This window comes from Gadus chalcogrammus, chromosome 2 (assembly GCF_026213295.1).
Source record: "Gadus chalcogrammus isolate NIFS_2021 chromosome 2, NIFS_Gcha_1.0, whole genome shotgun sequence".
Lineage (NCBI taxonomy): Eukaryota > Metazoa > Chordata > Actinopteri > Gadiformes > Gadidae > Gadus > Gadus chalcogrammus.
Genome location: NC_079413.1, coordinates 6,149,173 through 6,167,786, shown reverse-complemented (window position 1 = coordinate 6,167,786; position 18,614 = coordinate 6,149,173). Strand labels below are relative to the sequence as shown.

The following is an 18,614-nucleotide window of genomic DNA, read 5'->3' as shown; positions in this document are numbered from 1 at the left end:
GCGGCGACGTTCTTGAAGGCCCGGCGGCGGCGAGGTCCTGCAGGGCCCGGCGGCGGCGAGGTCCTGCAGGGCCCGGCGGCGGCGAGGTCCTGGAGGGCCCGGCGGCGGCGACGTCCTGGAGGGCCCGTTGGCGGCGGCGTCCTGGAAGGCCCGGCGGCGGCGACGTCCTGGAGGGCCCGGCGACGGCGACGTCCTGGAGGGCCCGGCGACGGCGACGTCCTGGAGGGCCCGGCGACGGCGACGTCCTGGAGGGCCCGGCGGCGGCGGCGTCCTGGAAGGCCCGGCGGCGGCGGCGTCCTGGAGGGCCCGGCGGCGGCGACGTCCTGGAGGGCCCGTTGGCGGCGGCGTCCTGGAAGGCCCGGCGGCGGCGGCGTCCTGGAGGGCCCGGCGGCGGCGACGTCCTGGAGGGCCCGTTGGCGGCGGCGACGTCCTGGAGGGCCCGTTGGCGGCGGCGACGTCCTGGAGGGCCCGTTGGCGGCGGCGACGTCCTGGAGGGCCCGGCGGCGGCGGTGTCCTGGAGGGCCCGGCGGCGGCGGCGACGTCCTGGAGGGCCCGGCGGCGGCGGCGACGTCCTGGAGGGCGCGGCGGCGGCGTCCTGGAGGGCCCGGCGGCGGCGGCGGCGTCCTGGAGGGCCCGGCGGCGGCGGCGGCGTCCTGGAGGGCCCGGCGGCGGCGGCGGCGGCGGCGGCGTCCTGGTAGGGCCATGTGGCGGCGGCGGCGGCGTCCTGGTAGGGCCATGTGGCGGCGGCTCCTCATCCAGTAAAGCTAAACTCTTCTCCAGTGCATCATGAACGGGGAGGAAGGTCCGTGGTGCAAATAGAACGTGTGTCTCATTTCAGAAGAAATGAGGCGACGCTGCGGCGGTCCAGGCGGTTGGCCCGGTGGAGGTCCTGGAGGAGACGGTCCCGGCGGTGGAGGACGGCTGAGGGATCCGGCGGTGGAGGTCCGAAGGCGGCTCGTGATTAGACCAACCAGCTCCTCATCCATGGAAGGTAAGCTCTTTCTCCAGGTCAATCTGATCAACGAGAAAATCAAAGAGCGCAGCCATGAAATGGTGGTATCGCCATTTGGGGACTAAACTCTAATGTTTAACTCGAGTAACTGCAGTGTTTCCCCCAGCACTGTATGGTTAAGGCCGTCTTAACAGTAGGGCCCCGCCTTGACTACCAATGTAGAAAAATTATATATAAAAAATAATAATGCAATAACAAAGTGCAAAACTCGTAGGGAAAGAAAACATACTTTCCTCAAGTACAAAAAATATAGATAAATAATTTGTCTGCAACACTGTATACTGTTCAAAACAATAGTCGTGCCATAAAGCATTTTGAATGCAATTTGAAAAGGCGGGTGTATGTATTATTGCGAACTGAAACCCTCACCGAAGACCCCCCCCCCACCAACTTGACTAAGACATTGTCTGGGGGAAACACTGAACCGGGTTGTATCACTTAGTAGTGAGTACACTAGGGTAGCTGGGTCATCTCCAAATGGTAACTGAGTGTTTGCTCCAGCAGGATTGAAGGAGTCACTGGGGATGAAGATCACTGCTCAGGGGCTGACGACCACTCATCTTTCCGGAGAAGGTACATAAATCTACAGCTGATTAAAGTTCTGCAGTTCAGATCCGCTGATAAATGGTCCCATACCGTATCCCCAGCGTCCTCATGGTGCAGGCGGTCAAACCTCCACCTCTTTGAAGAGACCAAGCAGCTTGATGACTGACTGGTTCTTTATACTCAAGACCTCGTCCCGGAGCAGAGGACGGACCTAAGGCCCGCAGCGCAGCCGACGAGAGACTCCATGTGGAACCGGTAAGATACTGGATTGACCATCTTGAAGACATTTTCATTTATTCAACAAGGTTAGTTTTGTTTGGCGGGTATGTTGCTTTGATACTAGGGGCTTCTTCTGTAACAAACTTTCTAGAGAATAAGATCTGACTTCAGCCAATCAGCGGGATGTCCTTGAACAAGAGCCAATGGCTGAAGGTGCTCAAATGCATTATTTTGACTCGCTCCTCTACTATTGCTGTAATCAAGCTGGATGGCTATTTTGCTCCTTCTACTGACAAAATCAAGTCTGCCACTGGGTGGCTGATGGCGTAGGAACTCGGGGTAAATTGGAAACATGATAAGAAGAGCCTGTTTTTGATGGTTGGATCGTACACCTAAATGTTTTTACATCAAAATATCGCCGATCCCCATGTTGGACAATGCTTGTTTTCATCCTTTCTATGTTTAGCTTTGATTTATCCTTACCTTTTCTTGTGACCCATTCCCCTTAGGTTCAATTAAGTTGACCTCTCCTTCAGGCGACTTAAAGGGAGACCAGATGTGCGGCAGCTGGGTGTCATGGTGCAGAGACCCAACGCTGGTAAATATTTACTTCCTCCTTGAACAGACCTAACGCGTCAAACGGCAATTATATAATCCCTCCTGATCTTTATAAAGGTCTGAAGACAAGTCTTTTCTGTGAACATCTCCACTGACTAGTGTGCTCTTAATTAAATTGAAGTTAATTAAATGCAGTAACTCCAATGCACATGAGGCTTTTATTGAATTTTTTTGAAACCTGGTTCTCCAGCACTAGGACTGTTGAGGTAAATAAATGCTTGTTTTTTCGCTAATTTAAGTCTGAAATCAAATGCTGATTGAGACCAGATGGGGCTGTTCCTGCATTTATAGACATTTGATTGCCCTTGACACTGATTCTACTTTTTGCATCAATTTACTTCCCAGTACTGAACTACACCAGTGTGTCCTACTCCCATAAACCCTGAGGATCCCTGGATGGCTACACCAGCACATTAATCCACACCCAACATCAACACACAGTGCACACTCTATAGAGCTCGTAAGTCCGCCCCTTGCGGCGGGACCTCGTGAGATCGTAAGTTATGACTGGGTTTCAATGGAGAGAAAGTAATTATTTTCTCGATTTATGTATCACCACATTTTGGGGGAAAAATGTTTGAATCAATCTTTGTCATTTATTTCTGTACTCCATATCTGTAATCCAAGCTGTTGTATTTTAACACGGTAGCTGGGAACCCTCTTTATAGGGAGCGACTAGCGGGACGAGGCTGGAAGCAAACCTGAGCCTGGATCTTAACCTTCTTTCTAAACCTAATGCCGCAATTTAACCGCAAATAAAGTGAGGCCTAAAGTAACTTGACTCGCTTACCTAAACTTGCTTGCATAAACTTGCTTGCATAAACTTGCTTGTCTAAACTCGCTTGCATAAAACCTTAACTCGCTTGCATAAAACCTGAACTTGCTTGGCTATACTCGCGTCGCTTGCCTAATACCTGAACTTGCTTGCCTAAACTCGCTTGCCTAATACCTGAACTCGCTTGCCTAAACTCGCTTGCCTAAACTCGCTTGCCTAAACTCGCTTGCCTAAACTCGCTTGCCTAAACTCGCTTGCCTAATACCTGAACTCGCTTGCATAAAACCTAAACTCGCTTAGCTTGACTCGCTTGCCTGTACTCGCTTGGCTAAACTCGCTTGCATAAAACCTAAACTCGCTTAGCTTGACTCGCTTGCCTGTACTCGCTTGGCTAAACTCGCTTGCCTAATACCTGAAGTCGCTTGCCTAATACCTGAAGTCGCTTGCCTGAAGTCGCATGCCTAATACCTGAAGTCGCTTGCCTAAAACCTAAACTTGCTTGTCCAAACATGTTACACAAAGTTAACCATCCATAATCTTTAACCCAAACCAGACTTGTCCCTGGGTCGCTCCACTTTAATTTAAAAGTTTCTTCTTTTACCTCATCTGCGTTTTGAGTTTCATTCTTTGAGGGCTTGAAGTGCTTTGGCGGATATTTGAACCTTTGTTTTCCGCATCAATAAACATGCTTTATCTTTACCCATTTTGTTTTGGATTGCATTTCTATGTGTAATCCGGCCAAATGTTCAGTGTCCTTACATGTAATGTCGATGGTCTGACGTTAATCTGACCTCTTCATGAAGCAGAATGTGTGTGAATGTTGTCCCGTGAGCTCCAGGCTCTCTGTGGGCCTGTCGTCTCTTTAGCAAAAGGTTGGAGAGTGAAATTCATTTTTGGGCCATTTTCATGTGTTCCTGAGTATTTCAGACCTGTGGTGTTTCACATGAGACCTTAATGGGAACTTTTCTTTTTCTGCCTGCATACGTAATGCCTACATTAGTAGGGTGATCACTGTTGATCCCAATATTGATCATTAACCACCTCATTCTTTGGGATTACAAATCATGTAATTTATGAGCATATTTGCAAATGCCTCCAAATATCAGATTGTGTAAAAAACGAATGAAATGGAACCTGCTGATTTAAAGAAAATAAAACATCCAAATATTATAAACCTGTTTTGTGTTGCTCTTACCATGTGGAAATGAGCAGATCGATATGTTTAGCTCTGATTTGCTGCCTCCTTTGGTGTGGTGCTGGGATTTGTTTAATATACTATTATCATTTCCAGGATAAGTTAATAACCTAGTATAGCCTACCCGGAAAAGAAGGGATATGATGGCCAGGGCAGGCTGTTTCGGTGTAAGGGAAATCCGCGAGCTGCTGATCATGTGAGGTTATGTAGTCACATTAAAAAATACCTTGAAAGATGGTAGGCCTACGATCTACGAGAGACTCAGAGGAACTTTCCTTATGAGGCTTTTGTCGGGATGAAAAAACGGGTGCGCAGCAAAATGAACAATAAGTTGAAGTTTATGCACTTGTAAATAGTTAATTTCGTTTGTAGCCTTTACTCGGACGTGAGCTCATTCTTGCATGCGGGTGTAAAAAGGCCTATACATTATCCTGCCCAACAATATGGGCAGGATCTAGACCAAGCTCTCCTAATCGGGTCAGCAATAGCCGGGTTTCAATGCCCAGAATCTGAGTTTGAATGCTACTGAATTAATGGAATGTTGCATTTTTTGTTTTGCATCATAGATTCTAAATTGCGCGCCAATCAATTAAACCTTATGAGGAATCATAGTCGGCTCTTTGCTGCACATTAAGATAAATGTAGTTGTCACACAAGCTATTTTTGTAATTATTTCAGGGGGGAAAATGCCTTGAAAAAATGTAGTAGTGCGTTCAGGATAAGGACTAATGTAGCATATGTCAGCCTAGGCCTAATCAATTGTGTTTTAATATCTTTAGCATTCATATTATTGCAGTCTAATCTTTTCGTAGGCTATTCTGTTGATGGCCATGATGGGGAGATATTTTAACGCTTTTCAACCCCATTTCCTGCGTCGCCCCCTCCTACGGAGCCCATTTCAGCACCGTGTCAGTAGACGGTGACAATCCTACGAACGTCGTGAGTGTAGTGAACGCGCGTTCGAAGCGCTCCAAAGAAATTTACGATGGCTTGCAAGATCCATCGTGAGAATGATCGTACGAGAATCGTTATCGGGAAACGGAGCCCTGATGCCCATGATCCTCTGTTGGTGCTTACATTGATAGATAGATTTAGGCTCTTATGAATATTCATGACATGCAAACATCTCGCCTCTGCTAGGCTAACAGCACTGTCCGTAACACACGCACGCACAAACACAGGACAGGAACACACACACACACGGCCACGGTGGAGAGGTCATCTCTCTTATGACGTCACAATGAGCTGAATGACGTTGGAATTTTTTTCTAAGAATCTTTAACGTTTGCATGTCTACTGTTGCACACATATTGAAAAACGCTTCTGAACAAGACATCGCACGACGATTTCCGTCTGATTATTAATAAGCTTATTCTGTCTGTTGTTTCTGCAAGGAACGAACGGAAAACAAAGGTATGTTACGGTCACTTAACGAAAAAAATTAAATGATTTACTAGGGAACGGGCTGTTAAATAGGATTCATTTGTTGAGTTTATAGGCTCTGTCGTATGTTTGCGATCGTTTATCTGACGCATCGTTTCATAACGCGGCCCTCAAGTCGGACAAGTCGTTTTATTTTTCCCATCACATTTAATCGGTCACCATAATGCAAATTTGCATTATGTCAGCACTTTGAAGTGGGCTATAGACCGAATTTCACATAAGTTCAGGCACTGACTGAAATGACCATACTAACTGTTGTACCGACTACTTGTACACAAGGAACCATTAGATTTTACTGTATAGATTTAGAGAAAATGTCATTTGAAAAACGTACACATGCATATTCTCGCCTTTGCAAAATTGCATTATGTCAGCAAGTGGGCTATAGACTGAATTTCACATAAGTTCAGGCACTGACTGATATGACATACTAACTGTTATACCGACTACCTGACCACAAGGAACCATTTGATTTTACTGTATAGATTTTGAGAAAATGTCATTTGAAAAACGTACACATGCATATTCTGCTGGCCAATGGAGTCGAAGGTCCGCACTGGCGGCCAACTTGCCACAGTCAGCTGCTCAGTGCTCACCCATAACACTGTGTTGACTTGGTAGTGGTACATGTACTTTTTAAATAACCTTAACCACCTTGCTACATTTTCAAACGGTTTGTTTTGTTATAAACGTCAGAGATGTAGTTACGGCACTGCATATTTGATACTGATGAATAATTATGTTAGATTAAAAAAAAAATTGAAAAGTTCTAAAGTTGGTACAATATTATAACCACGTTAATAAGGTTTGTAAGTAACCCAACCGTTGGTAAAACGGTTGAAAATGTAGCAAGTTATGGTTACTTATAAAGTACATGTACCTCTACCAACACAATGTTATGGGTGAGCAGCTGACTGGCAAGATGTCCGCAAGTGCGGACATTCTAGAAGCCGCCAGCTAGACCTGCGTGAAGTTGGCACCCCATGTGTAAAAAAAACATGTCAAACTATTTCAGATTGTTTGTGCTTCGTTTGTGCACGCTTGTGCACGACAAATGAAAATTTGTGCTCATACCGTTTTTGAGATATCAAACATTACATTTTGTAAACATGACGTCACTCAGCACCCCAATATTGTCCGAATCGGTTCAAATGTGTCTCAATCATTTGTGCATCGTTTGTGCACGTTTGTGCACGACAAATAAACATTTGTGCTCTTTTAATTTTTTTAATTTTATTATTTTTTATTATTTTCATAAAATAATAATTCAGGTGTATAATTAATCTGGTTCACCTCTTAAGGCCATTTCTTTCTTGTTTCTAAAACTACTAATGTCCTCATAAATCCTAAGGCCTCACCTCTAAAGGTAATTATGTTCTATTAACTTCATGTTTCACCTGCAATTCAGTTCAGGTCAAGCCATTGAGATTTGCAGTGGTCCATAGCACCGATCTAGCAACCCGTTTGTGTTATTTATTAGGAAAAACACCACTTCAAGTGAGGAAAGCAGAGCTATGATTTGTGTTTTATTGCAGAAGTCAACGTCCTTCGCATATTGAAGGACAACATGTGCAGCAAACAAGTCGTGTTTAAGAGTCTTCGGCGACAGAGCTTCAAGGCTGCCACAAACAACATTTAAACATCATCTGACATCAAGAGGGCTAAAATGTATATCTTAATGATTCAATTATTAAGGTACTCCTCAGTGTATACCAAGAACTCGTCGTCTTTTGGTTCCTTATTAAAGAATCTCTTCACAGTGAAGATAGAGATTGATCAACAATCCTATCACTCCATTTTGGCACTACATACATACATTATTAAAGCCTAAACGCCTTACACAAAATAACAATATAAACACAAATGTACATTTTAAACATATCTCTATCCTATTTTCCACTTTCAATTAAGGAAGTGAGAGCGTTTTGTCTACAGCGTAACAATTATATACACAACAAACAAAATTAACCATAGATTGCTGCACTAAAAACGAAACATTCATTCAGTCTTCTCTTTGTAAGATTGTCATTACAGAGGTTAAAGGTCAAACTAAGAAACCCTGAGAATTCGTATTTACATTCATGGAGTAATGAAACCATTTGGAAAATCCATCAAATTTATGTTTCATTCATTGACTGAATAGCCATTATTCCTCCATTACATTTGTGTGTCCCTGTGGACTAACACTCACAAAAAGAGACACATTTGAAACCTGATCTGGAAGTGGGAGAGTTTAAGGGGAGGGCTGTTCAGTTGCACTGAACAGCAGGGCTTTTCGATACTGCAGTGCAACCAACCAGCTACTAGGAAGGCAACATTTTTCAAATATATGGAGAATAAGAACAGGGACTTCTCCCCGAAGAAGCTGGAGGGTGTCCAAAGACATACAAAGCTCCACTCTACAAGCTTCAGCCTTCCGACACCACTTCAAATGCCAGACTCCCCAGTGTTCTTGGAACTCTTGGAATTCTGAAGGGAAGAGAAAGAGATAGAGATTTTAAGGATATAGTTTCTATGCTGATTGTTTAGACTCTCAAGGCTGGGCGATATGACAAAAAATTTAACATCCCGATATAGGTCATTCATATCCCGATAACGATATATATCACGATATAGCACATTTTCTGTAAATTCAATGAATAAATACCGTATTTTCTGCACTATAAGGCGCACCAGAGTATAAGCCGCAGCAGCTAAATTGAATGATGTGTACATATATAAGCCGCACTGGACTATAAACTGCAGGTGTTTTAATGTTTAATTACCATTAGGGCTGGCCCGAATGCCATTTTTCAGGCTTCGAATACTCGTTGGTTTTTCCGAGCGAATATTCGAATGCTCGTTCCAGAAAAAAACACCATCAAAAACATTAATAATCCCTTTATACTCCCTGGATTCGATTTTAACAGTATCTGCATATTTTGTTGAAGATTTAATAGCTTTTGAACGTTAATTAGTAGGCCTAAGTAGGTTGAAGTTCCTTAGTTTTTCCTTGTGAAAGCGAACAGCTGTTGTTCCGTTCCAATTCAGCTGTCCTCTGCCGTTATATAAGCCGCAGAATCAAAAAATGGGAAAAATGGCGCGTCTTATAGTGCAAAAATGACGGTAGTTTATATAAAATGATCACATGGCTCGTACCCTCTTTTAGGTACGAGCTCACTTTGTCTTTGCTGATCGTGGGAGTCCTTCTCCTATTCAGAATTGTCACTTTCACTCTCCTCCATGTTTGTTTGTGTTGCCTTCATGTGCCGTGTGGAAGAATGTAAAGCGTCGTCCAAAAGACGGAAAATATTACCGTAAAGAGTGTGATTTGCGACAAGACGATATAAACGATAGAGGATAATATGAAACGATAGACATTTTTATATCATCACACGATATATATCGTCAAATCGCCCAGCCCTAACTCCAAGTCACCAAGATGCTTCAACCTGGCAATGCCAACTTTAATAACTGTCTTGCCGGTATTCGCTCTTGTCAAAGGGGGGAGGGGGGGCGGTGGAGGGCACAGTGAATCATCACACCTCCACTAATGAAGTGATTAAAGTGTCCATGTCAGCAGCAGGGAAATCTAGCTGTCGTTATGTAACAAAGGGAGGATGTAAATGTTGCTACATGGAACCTGTTGGCAGCCATTATCTGATTCATAGTTTAAATAGAGACAGCAGATTGTGTGGGATTTCCAGGATGACAGGTACAAAATATTGACACAACATATATGAATTACAGTTAGGTGTTTTACTCATATTAAACGATAATTAGATATGATCACAATTCTAGAAAGAAAGAAAATATGCAAATGTATGAACTATACTTTACGCCTCAATTGCTTGACGTTGCCAGGTTGTCACTGGTGTAATGGTGGTGCTAATTTATTAGCCAATTCTGCTTCATGACTGTTGCGGAGCTACTAGACATTGAATCTTATTACTGATGCCTTCACATTTCTCACCTGTGCTTTGCTTGACTGAGAGGAAGTGAACACTGAGTACATTTTCTGTGGTGCGAAGAATCTGGAGTATATCTTTCCATACTCATCTCTTACCTGAAGGGGGCGTAAGAGGTGTTAATAATTCAAACTGCTACTTTGAAGGGAATCCCATTTCTCTTTGTATGTGCATGATGTTTTTCTAAGCAATTCCATGAGGAAAAGTTCCCACCACCTTGCATTTGAATACTTGCTAAATAATAGAGATGGACGCAGATATATGCACATTGATTTGGATCTAGACAATTTAGATATATTCTCAAATAATTGAATACAAATCATGTACAAACCGGTTTGTAGAGCAGGCAGTGCATTACAAAGAGCAGAACGCCTTGCAGACTGTTGAGGATGGTGAACACGTAAGACATGGCTGACGGGCTGTTCCCAAACTGGAAACAGCCAAAGATCCACGTGGTGCCAAGTACACACAGCTGGGCCACAGCGGTGATAGTGAAAGCTCTGCAGGAAGAAATGATAAGCCGGTAATCTTTATCAGATCCACGGAAGTAATGAGCTGTAAAACACACCATCTCCGAGCGCATAAACTCACTTGATCTTGTGTAAGTTGTCTAAGTCAGGGTTTAAACTTGAGAACTTCTGTGCCAGCTTGCACACGGTGACAAAGAAGAAGAAAATGTTCACCTGGAAGTCAAAAGGGTTGGCAATTATATAATGTTCCATACATTCTAGTGGTATAGAAAAATAATCAACGTTGTCATGGGGTTTTCCTTACTGTGATGATGAAGCAGACAGGACCGAAGAAACTCCACCTGAACGAACCTTCCAAGTTCAACCAACAACTAAACAACACAAATCAATTGATTTATTCAATAAGCTGGGAACCCATAAAAATGTCAGCCGTCTATCATAAGCGTACCACAAAGGTATGCTTGGTGAAATGTGCCTACTTTTTCTCTGTGCCGTATCCACCGGAATTGACCAGTGCGGAGATGGCGACTATCACCGCCGGTACTCCGTAGCCCACAGCCATCATGCGGACCGTCTGGAAGCTGATGTTGAAGACCAGGACCACCATCCTGAAGAGCTGAATGCCTTCCAGACACATCCAGCAGAAGGCCGCCAGGTAGAAGTAATGCAGCAGCCCTGCCACCACAGCACAGCCGGTCTGACATGACCGAGAGGGAGAGGAGACTCAGAGACACGCACGGTATACAGGGAGCCGAGGACTCAGTTGAATCTAATTATTCGCCCAGTCCCCACCAGTCATTCAGTACCCATAAGTTATCCAGTCCCCAACCGTAATGTAGTACTCAGTTACCCAGTTCCCACCAGTCATTCAGTACACATCAGTAACCCAGTCCCCACCAGTCATTCAGTAATCATTAGTTACCCAGTCCCAACCAGTCATTCAGTACCCATTCGTTACCAAGTCCCAACCCATAATGCATTACCCAGTCCCCACTAGTCACAGTCTCCACACGCCACCTAGCTCCAAGTCCTTCAGCCATTGCCACCAATGTCTACTGCTATTTAGAAACGTTTGCATCATACATTCCAGACTGTGGACCACCCACTGTTACCTGGTTCTCTGTGCGAGTGATGCCGCAAAGAAAGACCAGGTTGGCGACAAAGAGACTGAGGCACAGGTGGAGGTGAATGCTGTTCCTGGGGCTCTGGATGGAGCGGATCAGGGCGAAAGTCAGGATGCAGACGAAGAGGCAAACCAGTGATAGCGTCAGACCCACCCAGGTGAACACCTTCATCTCATACGGGTCCTGTTTGGGAAGGGGGAGACCAAGAGATTGAACAGAACACGGTCAGAATGACAGACAAATGGACAGATATAAACCGTTATGTCGACATAGCGACAGCAAGATGGGCATCCTGACAAAAAGCTGAAGATACAAAGAGAGATTGACAAATACACCATTAAAGAGTAAGGAATATAGATAGAAAGTTGACACACATACAGACGGCCGGACAAAGCAAATAAAAATAAGGTATTAAAAATCCAACGACCGGTTAGACACGAGTATAGAGGTAGATGGTCAGACAGATGGACTGACATCACCTACCTATCAATACCACCAAAAGACTCTCACCTCTATGTCGTGAAGGGCCATGAGGACAGCGAAACTGCTGAGGTGCTTGCAGGAGCACAGCGTGTAGTTAGCACCTGAGTGGAGGGTGTCGCAGCCATCAGTCGACCAGGACCCGCCGTCGGCCTCCGAGTCCCAGTAAACACAGATCGAGTCGTTGGCCTTGTCTGTCTGCAAAATGAGACCGCCACGTTTCACATGTTAGAGATGACCAGTGTACTAAATGGGTTTACACAGTCTTAACGGGATCCAGGAACACATTTTGACATAAAATGGTTGGCAACAAAATATTGGTGCATAAAAAGTATGCACCAATGCAGTTGAACGTTTCATTTCATTATCATATACTTTGTATGCACCAATTTGCAGCCAACCTTTAAGCACATAAGAGACACTTTGAAACTAGGTAACAATCTTGCACGTATACACATTGGAACAATATTTATGTTCCCTTTCTTACTCTTTGCAGATGGTTGAAGGTTAATGTCACCGGCACTTGGAGGGCGGCAGTGTCTGGGTTACTAACTTTAACCGTAACCACTTTAGAATTCATCTGAAGGCTGATTTCTTTTGTTACTTTGATCCCACTAAAGGACCGATTGGTGGAGTTCTCCAAGGTTGAGTAGCTCAGCAAGATCAGGGCTGTAAAGCCTGCACACACACAAACGTGCACACACACACACACACACACACACACACACACACACACACACACACACACACACACACACACACACACACACACACACACACACACACACACATTCTCAATTTGTAATGCACCTTCAAATTTATTTGAAAATGACACTGTAGATTGCATTGCTTGTGTGTGTAGTTCCGGTAGAGGTCATGGAACATGGAATGGGTGGTTTGGATGATGACCTGGGTAAGTGGAGTTTTTTCCAGCAGCTGTTTCCCATTGTATCTGCAGCTCGGCATGTTTAGTTGACAATGTCGCGGGGCCCTGGGGGAAACCAGGACCTTTAAACAGCAGCAGCTCCAACTCTGTACCACCATCAATTACATTTTGGGGAAACAGAGAACAACATATCGTTTAGATGGAAATACAAAATTATAATACAGAATTCTGCTGCTTTCTGGTTTTATGTATGGGGCTGTTGCTACAGAGGGCAGAACATTTCTGGATATAATATCTGCATGGACAATGGCCTTATTTCCCTCTGCACATTAAGCAGTCCATGATAATGCTGTCAATGAGATGAAGTTAAGGTCACGTTTGTAACTATTTTTATTATGACTAAACCTTAGCTTTGGCATTTCATGATAAACATAGAACATGCCGGGAACACATTTATAGGGAGCTGTGGGCGATGGGCAGTGTGGCACATTACCTGTGTGAGCTTTGGAGACCTGCGTTCTCTTCTTGCTCATGAAGGGAGCGATCAGACCCAGGCTGCTCTCCACTAGACTCAGGATGAAGGATACCTGCTTGTTATCCAAAACGGTTCCGCCCGACAGGAGCCTGTCTATCATAGACAACAGCCTCTGGAGGTGGTAAGGGGGGGGAGCAATATGAAACATGTTGGAGGAAAGGGGGAAGAGCCAGAGACTCTCTTCAGTCCAAACACACGGCCATGTTGTGTGACGTCTGCCCACATAGCAGTGGTGGACAGCTGCCAGGGACCACCGGTTGCTGTGATGGTTTAGAGGCTTTTCAAAGATAAAGGTTGAGCTCTGATTATTAGGGCAGAAAAGCTAAATGACTGGGCTACCTCAAGAAATTCGTCTCCGTCCAAGCTGGTGGGAGTTTCGCTCTCGCTTAGGTTCAGACAGCTGCCCTTCAACATCCTTAGGACACTAGTTACATATGGATCACTCTACATAGGAAGGAAAGATAGATCACTGAAGTAATTGGGCGTCATCAGCCAGAAGGGATTTGCTGAAGAAGTTGGAGAAGAGCATATGGTATATGGTGCATACCTCTTGTTGATTCAACGCATTCATGAACACCTCACAGTTTAATTCTATGGGGAGTACAGTGAATCAGTGGTAAGGTTTATTCAAAAACCGTACTCAATCCAGAATGTACGGTATAGTATAAATGTAATGTGACTAACCAACACAACGGGAGCTCTTGTTGCCGTAGTTGCTGAATCCGGCGTGGCATGCACACACATAACCATCTTTTCCCTTGTGGCATGTTCCATTTCCACAGATTGTCTTATCCATCTCACATACGTCTAAAATGGGAATGGAATCAACAGGAGGAAAGGATGAATTCATATAATTATGCCTTCACCTTTACATATCTCTGCAGCCAGTGTTGGGAAAGTTCACTTTCTACGTGAACTAGTTCAAAGTTCAGCGCACAAATTTGAAAATGAACTAGTTCAGTTAAACGTTCATAATTCAACATTTTTAACTAAGTCCACAGTTCTAAAAAATGAACTTGTTCATAGGCCTTGTTCTTTTTTTCAATATGTTGCAGTGAGCTATTGTTTTTTTTTCGGTATTTTGAACATTGAGCCCCCATTGTGGTTTGTCTAGGATGAAATAGAGTGGCTGAATCAAGTATCGTAGCGAAATACAGTTTCTATCGTGTTTTTTTGCACATTTAGCGTATTTTGTAAATCCCATTGATTTCTGTTGGAAGACCCATTGCTCGTTTGCCGAAAACTGAAAGGTGGGGGGGGGGGGGGGGGGGGTGTTCACGTTTGGTTGTGGTCTTTTTGCTCGGTTCTAGCCCAACAGATGAGGGGGAGAACCGAGCGAAAATGCTACAACAAAATGTAAACGGCCCCCCTTTCCGTTTCCGGCCAACAGGCAATGATTCTATGAGGTATTCTAGTCCGCTGAGCTATAAGCCAGAGAGCTAAGGTTATGGATTTCACATATTTATAATTCGAAATTCGTCTCAGCCTTTCTACCACAGATGATCTAGGGTCTATAGCATATAACTGCATTGTCTGATTACAGTTTAATGTAACAGTAAACTGACAACACCGCAACTGCAAATTAACCACACAGAGATTACCATGGCAACCGGTCAAACAACACAGCGTTCTGCGCGAGCATCCGCCGTGTTGATAAACAAATAACCCCCATATTGAACGAAGTTAAACCAAGTGAGCGCGCCGTTCACAAGACACCAGAATGAACGAGTTCTCAGTAACGTTCACTAGGCATTAATACATTACGTTCAGTTCGCGATCGCCCAAAATATGAACGAGTTCATGAACTATTGTTCAATGAACGCGTTCAGGCACAACACTGTCTGCAGCCCCCTCGGAAGTGGTTTTGCCAGAGCTCAATGCAAACCCTTTTTTGCATTCACAGTGGTGACACAGTGGGGTGTTAACACATGAGGAGTTTGGCCCACAGATATTCTCATGTTGACATTCATTCAAATCTAGATGAAGAAAAAACAAGCAACATTGTTAGACGATAAATAAGTAATGGCTCCTGTTCCAGTTGTGTTATTCTAATTGTTTGCTGTTGGTTTTCATTTTTCTTGAAATTTCCTCAAACCCCCAGTGACGCTACTGACGTGCGCATTCTTCTAAATGTGGCTGATCGTTGGTCGCCTTGTGAGACTGTCCAGATCATGCAATCTCTTTCTCTCTGCGGATCAGTCTGGTCTCAATCCCATATAAAGCGTTTTCCGAAAATGTTAAACTGATACGAAAAGTCAGCACAGGTCATGATGAAGCAAGGAGTGGCGCAGTCTTTTTAAAATAAATAAATAAATAATATAATATTCATGTCGTAGCCTACTAACCTACGGCCCGGTTAGGAATGGCCGGGCCGCGGCCCGGTGGTTGGGGACCACTGTTGTAGATGCTCGAGGGTCATTCTGTGTCAACTCAACCAGAGTTTGGCAGCTATAGATTTTAACTTTAGATTTTGATATTACATCATTTTGAAGAACTAAAGTCGGTCCCCTGATGCTGTTCTGTTTGTGGTTATGTAGCCACTAAGGAGAGGTGCAACTGAATGCGAGAGGATGATAAATCACTCAAAACACCTCTGAACAATTTGTCCCCCTCACTTCTGAAATGATGGCTATGCCCCCACAAAGGCCTTCTTCTCTGTCACACTCTGGGATAACTTGAAGTACAACAAAATAAATTAGCCTTCAGACATGTTAGCAACCTTCTAAATAATAATGATAATAACAATAATACAAATAAAGATAATATTAAAAATATATATATATATATATTTTTTCATTACCTCTACATGTTTCCCTCTCAAAAGGCTTAAAGCGTTGCATCTTCTTTCCCGAAGTTTTGAAGCCATTCTTACACTCGCAGTGGAAGCTGCCGTTTGTGTTGACACACGTTGCGTTTTGCCCGCACAGAGACGAGTACTCCTTGCATTTGTCAGAATCTTTCAGGCCAAAGGAGCGGTGGGGTGGGGGAGAAAAGGCGTCAGTGAATGTGTTAAATATTCATCTATGTCAATGCAAAAAATTACCAGGTTATTATAGATTTTTTATATTCTTTAATGACCAGCCAAAGATTAATTTATAAAGTTACATAAATTATTTCCTATGATAATGACAGCAGGTTTCAACTCATACCAATGCAAGATGTATGTCCAAGCTTACATTCAGACATTACCAGGGAGAGGTGAACAGCTGTAAAACAAGAAGACACCTTTCAGTACACTTTTAACAATCTGCAGATATTCAGTATATAGTATTCAGTGTGTTATATTCAGTTGGCTTTCAGTATATCATCATCATTTGGAATATGTCTGTTATGAATTAATTTGTGTGCATTGCATATGTATGTATTATTTATTCGGTAGACCTATTGTCTATTATAAGTGCCTATACTTAATCCAACCAAATAAGGCATTGAAAAAATTAAGTACGTTGATGTTTAAACAATTATATTTGTAAGTGTTTCATGGAGGATTTCCCCACAGCCCCCAATCAGGTGTTAGGTCGGCTAAGATTCACACTTCTAACCCACATTTCTGACAGTATTAGTAATACTGTTGTGATGTTGTTGTGAGAGCATGACAACCAACACTCAATGCTTCCTTGTCTGAAAGTGTGTGTGTGTGTGTGTGTGTGTGTGTGTGTGTGTGTGTGTGTGTGTGTGTGTGTGTGTGTGTGTGTGTGTGTGTGTGTGTGTGTGTGTGTGTGTGTGTGTGTGTGTGTGTGTGTGTGTCAGTCATAGTGGTTCCTATCATTGGATGAGCTCATGGTTTAAAAATATATATTGTAAGAGAGAAGAACAGAAGCCCCTTGTGAACCCAAGCCCAGACAGACTGGAGGGTCATCAAATCCAAACACCATACAGCTGCCGAGCACATGTGCACTGCCAGTTTGTTTTCAATCAATAATTATTTTAGCTTTCCTTTGGTTGTTTCAATATTATTTAGTATGTGTTGATCTCTTGCCTAAATCAATTCTGCTCTTAGTTTTCTGAATTAATGAATAATTAACACGTTTTTATGTTCTGTTTTTAATAATTCTTTTTTTGAATGAAAACCTTTCTCCGAATTATGTGAGAATTAACTTGCTAAATCAGAAAAACGGAGCAGATCTCTTTACTTTAGTGAATGCATTAACTTCCGTAGATTGGCATGTATGAAGACCTGTGTACAGATGAATTTGTAGTCATCGATAGCTTTTTGATCCCTTGGTCCAATGTAATGTGAATGACCATTATCATGTATTACAATTGACATAGCCGCGTTAGCTTCTTTTTTTTTAAAACACCTGGGTTTCAACCTCATATTAAAAACACAGTATTTCTGCTTTCCGGAATTCAGACACGAACACAAAGCCCCCAAGCCACAGTTTACAATCTCTTTTATGTCAACACATGGCAGTCTTTACATAGAAAAGTGTCCGCTGTGTGTGTGGAAACAGATGTGTGACTCACCCAGAAGCAGGAGCTCCCTCGTTGTCATGACGGAAGCCTTTACTCTGCTGAAATGATCCCAATTTAAATGATTATTCTCATGTATGGAGAATTGTTTTCTTCTTTGAAATGGAAAATGAAAAAAAAAAATGATGTCTCTTGATAAAAAAACAATAGACCTCGGGTGAAATAAGCAGTGGAACTGCTTAGGTTAGAGAAGCAGATGAGTGTTGCGGCACCAGAGAGTTTCCTCTCTCTCTCTCTCGCTCTCTCTCTCGCGCTCTCGCTCTCTCTGTGTGTGTGTGTGTGTGTTTCTCTCTCTCTGTGTGTGTGTGTTTCTCTCTCTGTGTGTGTGTGTTTCTCTCTTTCTCCCTCCTTGCCAAGAGAACTGACACAGTTCGTCAGATTGTAAACCAACGTTGGTCTCTCCTCCCCTCCAATCGGGGAGGAGGAGTAGGGGAAGAGAGGGTGGTCATGTGGCCATTATGTTTTCAAGCCCCTTCCATTTCCCCTGGCCATGAAGGGGAGAACCTCCTGGTGCTGTGGTAAGCATGTTTTTTTCACAAAAATATTTTTTTTGCATGTAAAAGTAAATTTTCTTGCTGTCAACTTAATCAACTGTTGTGCCAAAGCAAATTGATTCAGGTAGAAAAACTTATATCATACATGTTGATGAACTACCAACATATAAAACCATGTGATGATGCTAGCTGAAGATTAGCCTGAATTACTAAGAGAGGTCGTTTTTTCTAAAATGGTGGTGGTGGGGGAAAGTGAGACAAATGCTGTGGGGTAAAGTGAGACAGGGTCTCACTTTGTTTGTCTTCCCCAGAGTTAAGTTTAAGGACTGCTTCATGATAGGAGCACCTCCAGGAGCCAAAGGTACCTCCACCAGAACGGGATGGATGAATGAAAACG

General features: G+C 43.6%; 1 protein-coding gene and 1 long non-coding RNA gene across 4 annotated transcripts; one reads left to right on the top strand and one right to left on the bottom strand.

Moving 5' to 3' along the window:
* Window positions 1-855: 855 nt before the first annotated feature.
* LOC130371898 (uncharacterized) lies at window positions 856-3,184 on the top strand. Of its 2 annotated transcripts, none has more exons than XR_008893228.1 (5): window positions 856-991; window positions 1,517-1,585; window positions 1,660-1,813; window positions 2,287-2,375; window positions 2,741-3,184. It is a non-coding gene; the product is annotated as an uncharacterized LOC130371898 (long non-coding RNA). The 2 variants fall into 2 exon arrangements; XR_008893229.1 differs by having other exon boundaries at window positions 1,514-1,585.
* Window positions 3,185-6,316: 3,132 nt separating this feature from the next.
* Window positions 6,317-18,098, bottom strand: LOC130371653 (adhesion G protein-coupled receptor E5-like). Of its 2 annotated transcripts, none has more exons than XM_056577504.1 (17): window positions 17,718-18,098; window positions 16,400-16,456; window positions 16,051-16,206; window positions 13,935-14,057; window positions 13,798-13,841; window positions 13,590-13,694; window positions 13,209-13,362; window positions 12,739-12,861; window positions 12,317-12,507; window positions 11,860-12,027; window positions 11,338-11,532; window positions 10,705-10,922; window positions 10,530-10,596; window positions 10,347-10,438; window positions 10,087-10,255; window positions 9,761-9,853; window positions 6,317-8,277 (listed from the first exon to the last, which is right to left on the bottom strand). In XM_056577504.1, the coding sequence occupies exons 1-17, from the start codon at window positions 17,743-17,745 to the stop codon at window positions 8,236-8,238; spliced, it is 2,025 nt and encodes a 674-aa protein (XP_056433479.1). In that variant the 5' UTR covers window positions 17,746-18,098; the 3' UTR covers window positions 6,317-8,235. The 2 variants fall into 2 exon arrangements, with proteins under 2 accessions (XP_056433479.1, XP_056433483.1); XM_056577508.1 differs by having other exon boundaries at window positions 16,427-16,456.
* Window positions 18,099-18,614: the final 516 nt, after the last annotated feature.

Excerpts from the sequence above, each read along its gene's own strand:
- LOC130371653 (XM_056577504.1), bottom strand. The coding sequence starts at position 17,745 with ATGACAACGAGGGAGCTCCTGCTTCTGG. Across the intron at positions 13,695-13,797 it reads ATGCGTTGAATCAACAAGAG|AGTGATCCATATGTAACTAG; the intron begins GTATGCACCATA and ends CTTCCTATGTAG. Across the intron at positions 10,597-10,704 it reads GGATACGGCACAGAGAAAAA|TTGTTGGTTGAACTTGGAAG; the intron begins GTAGGCACATTT and ends TGTGTTGTTTAG.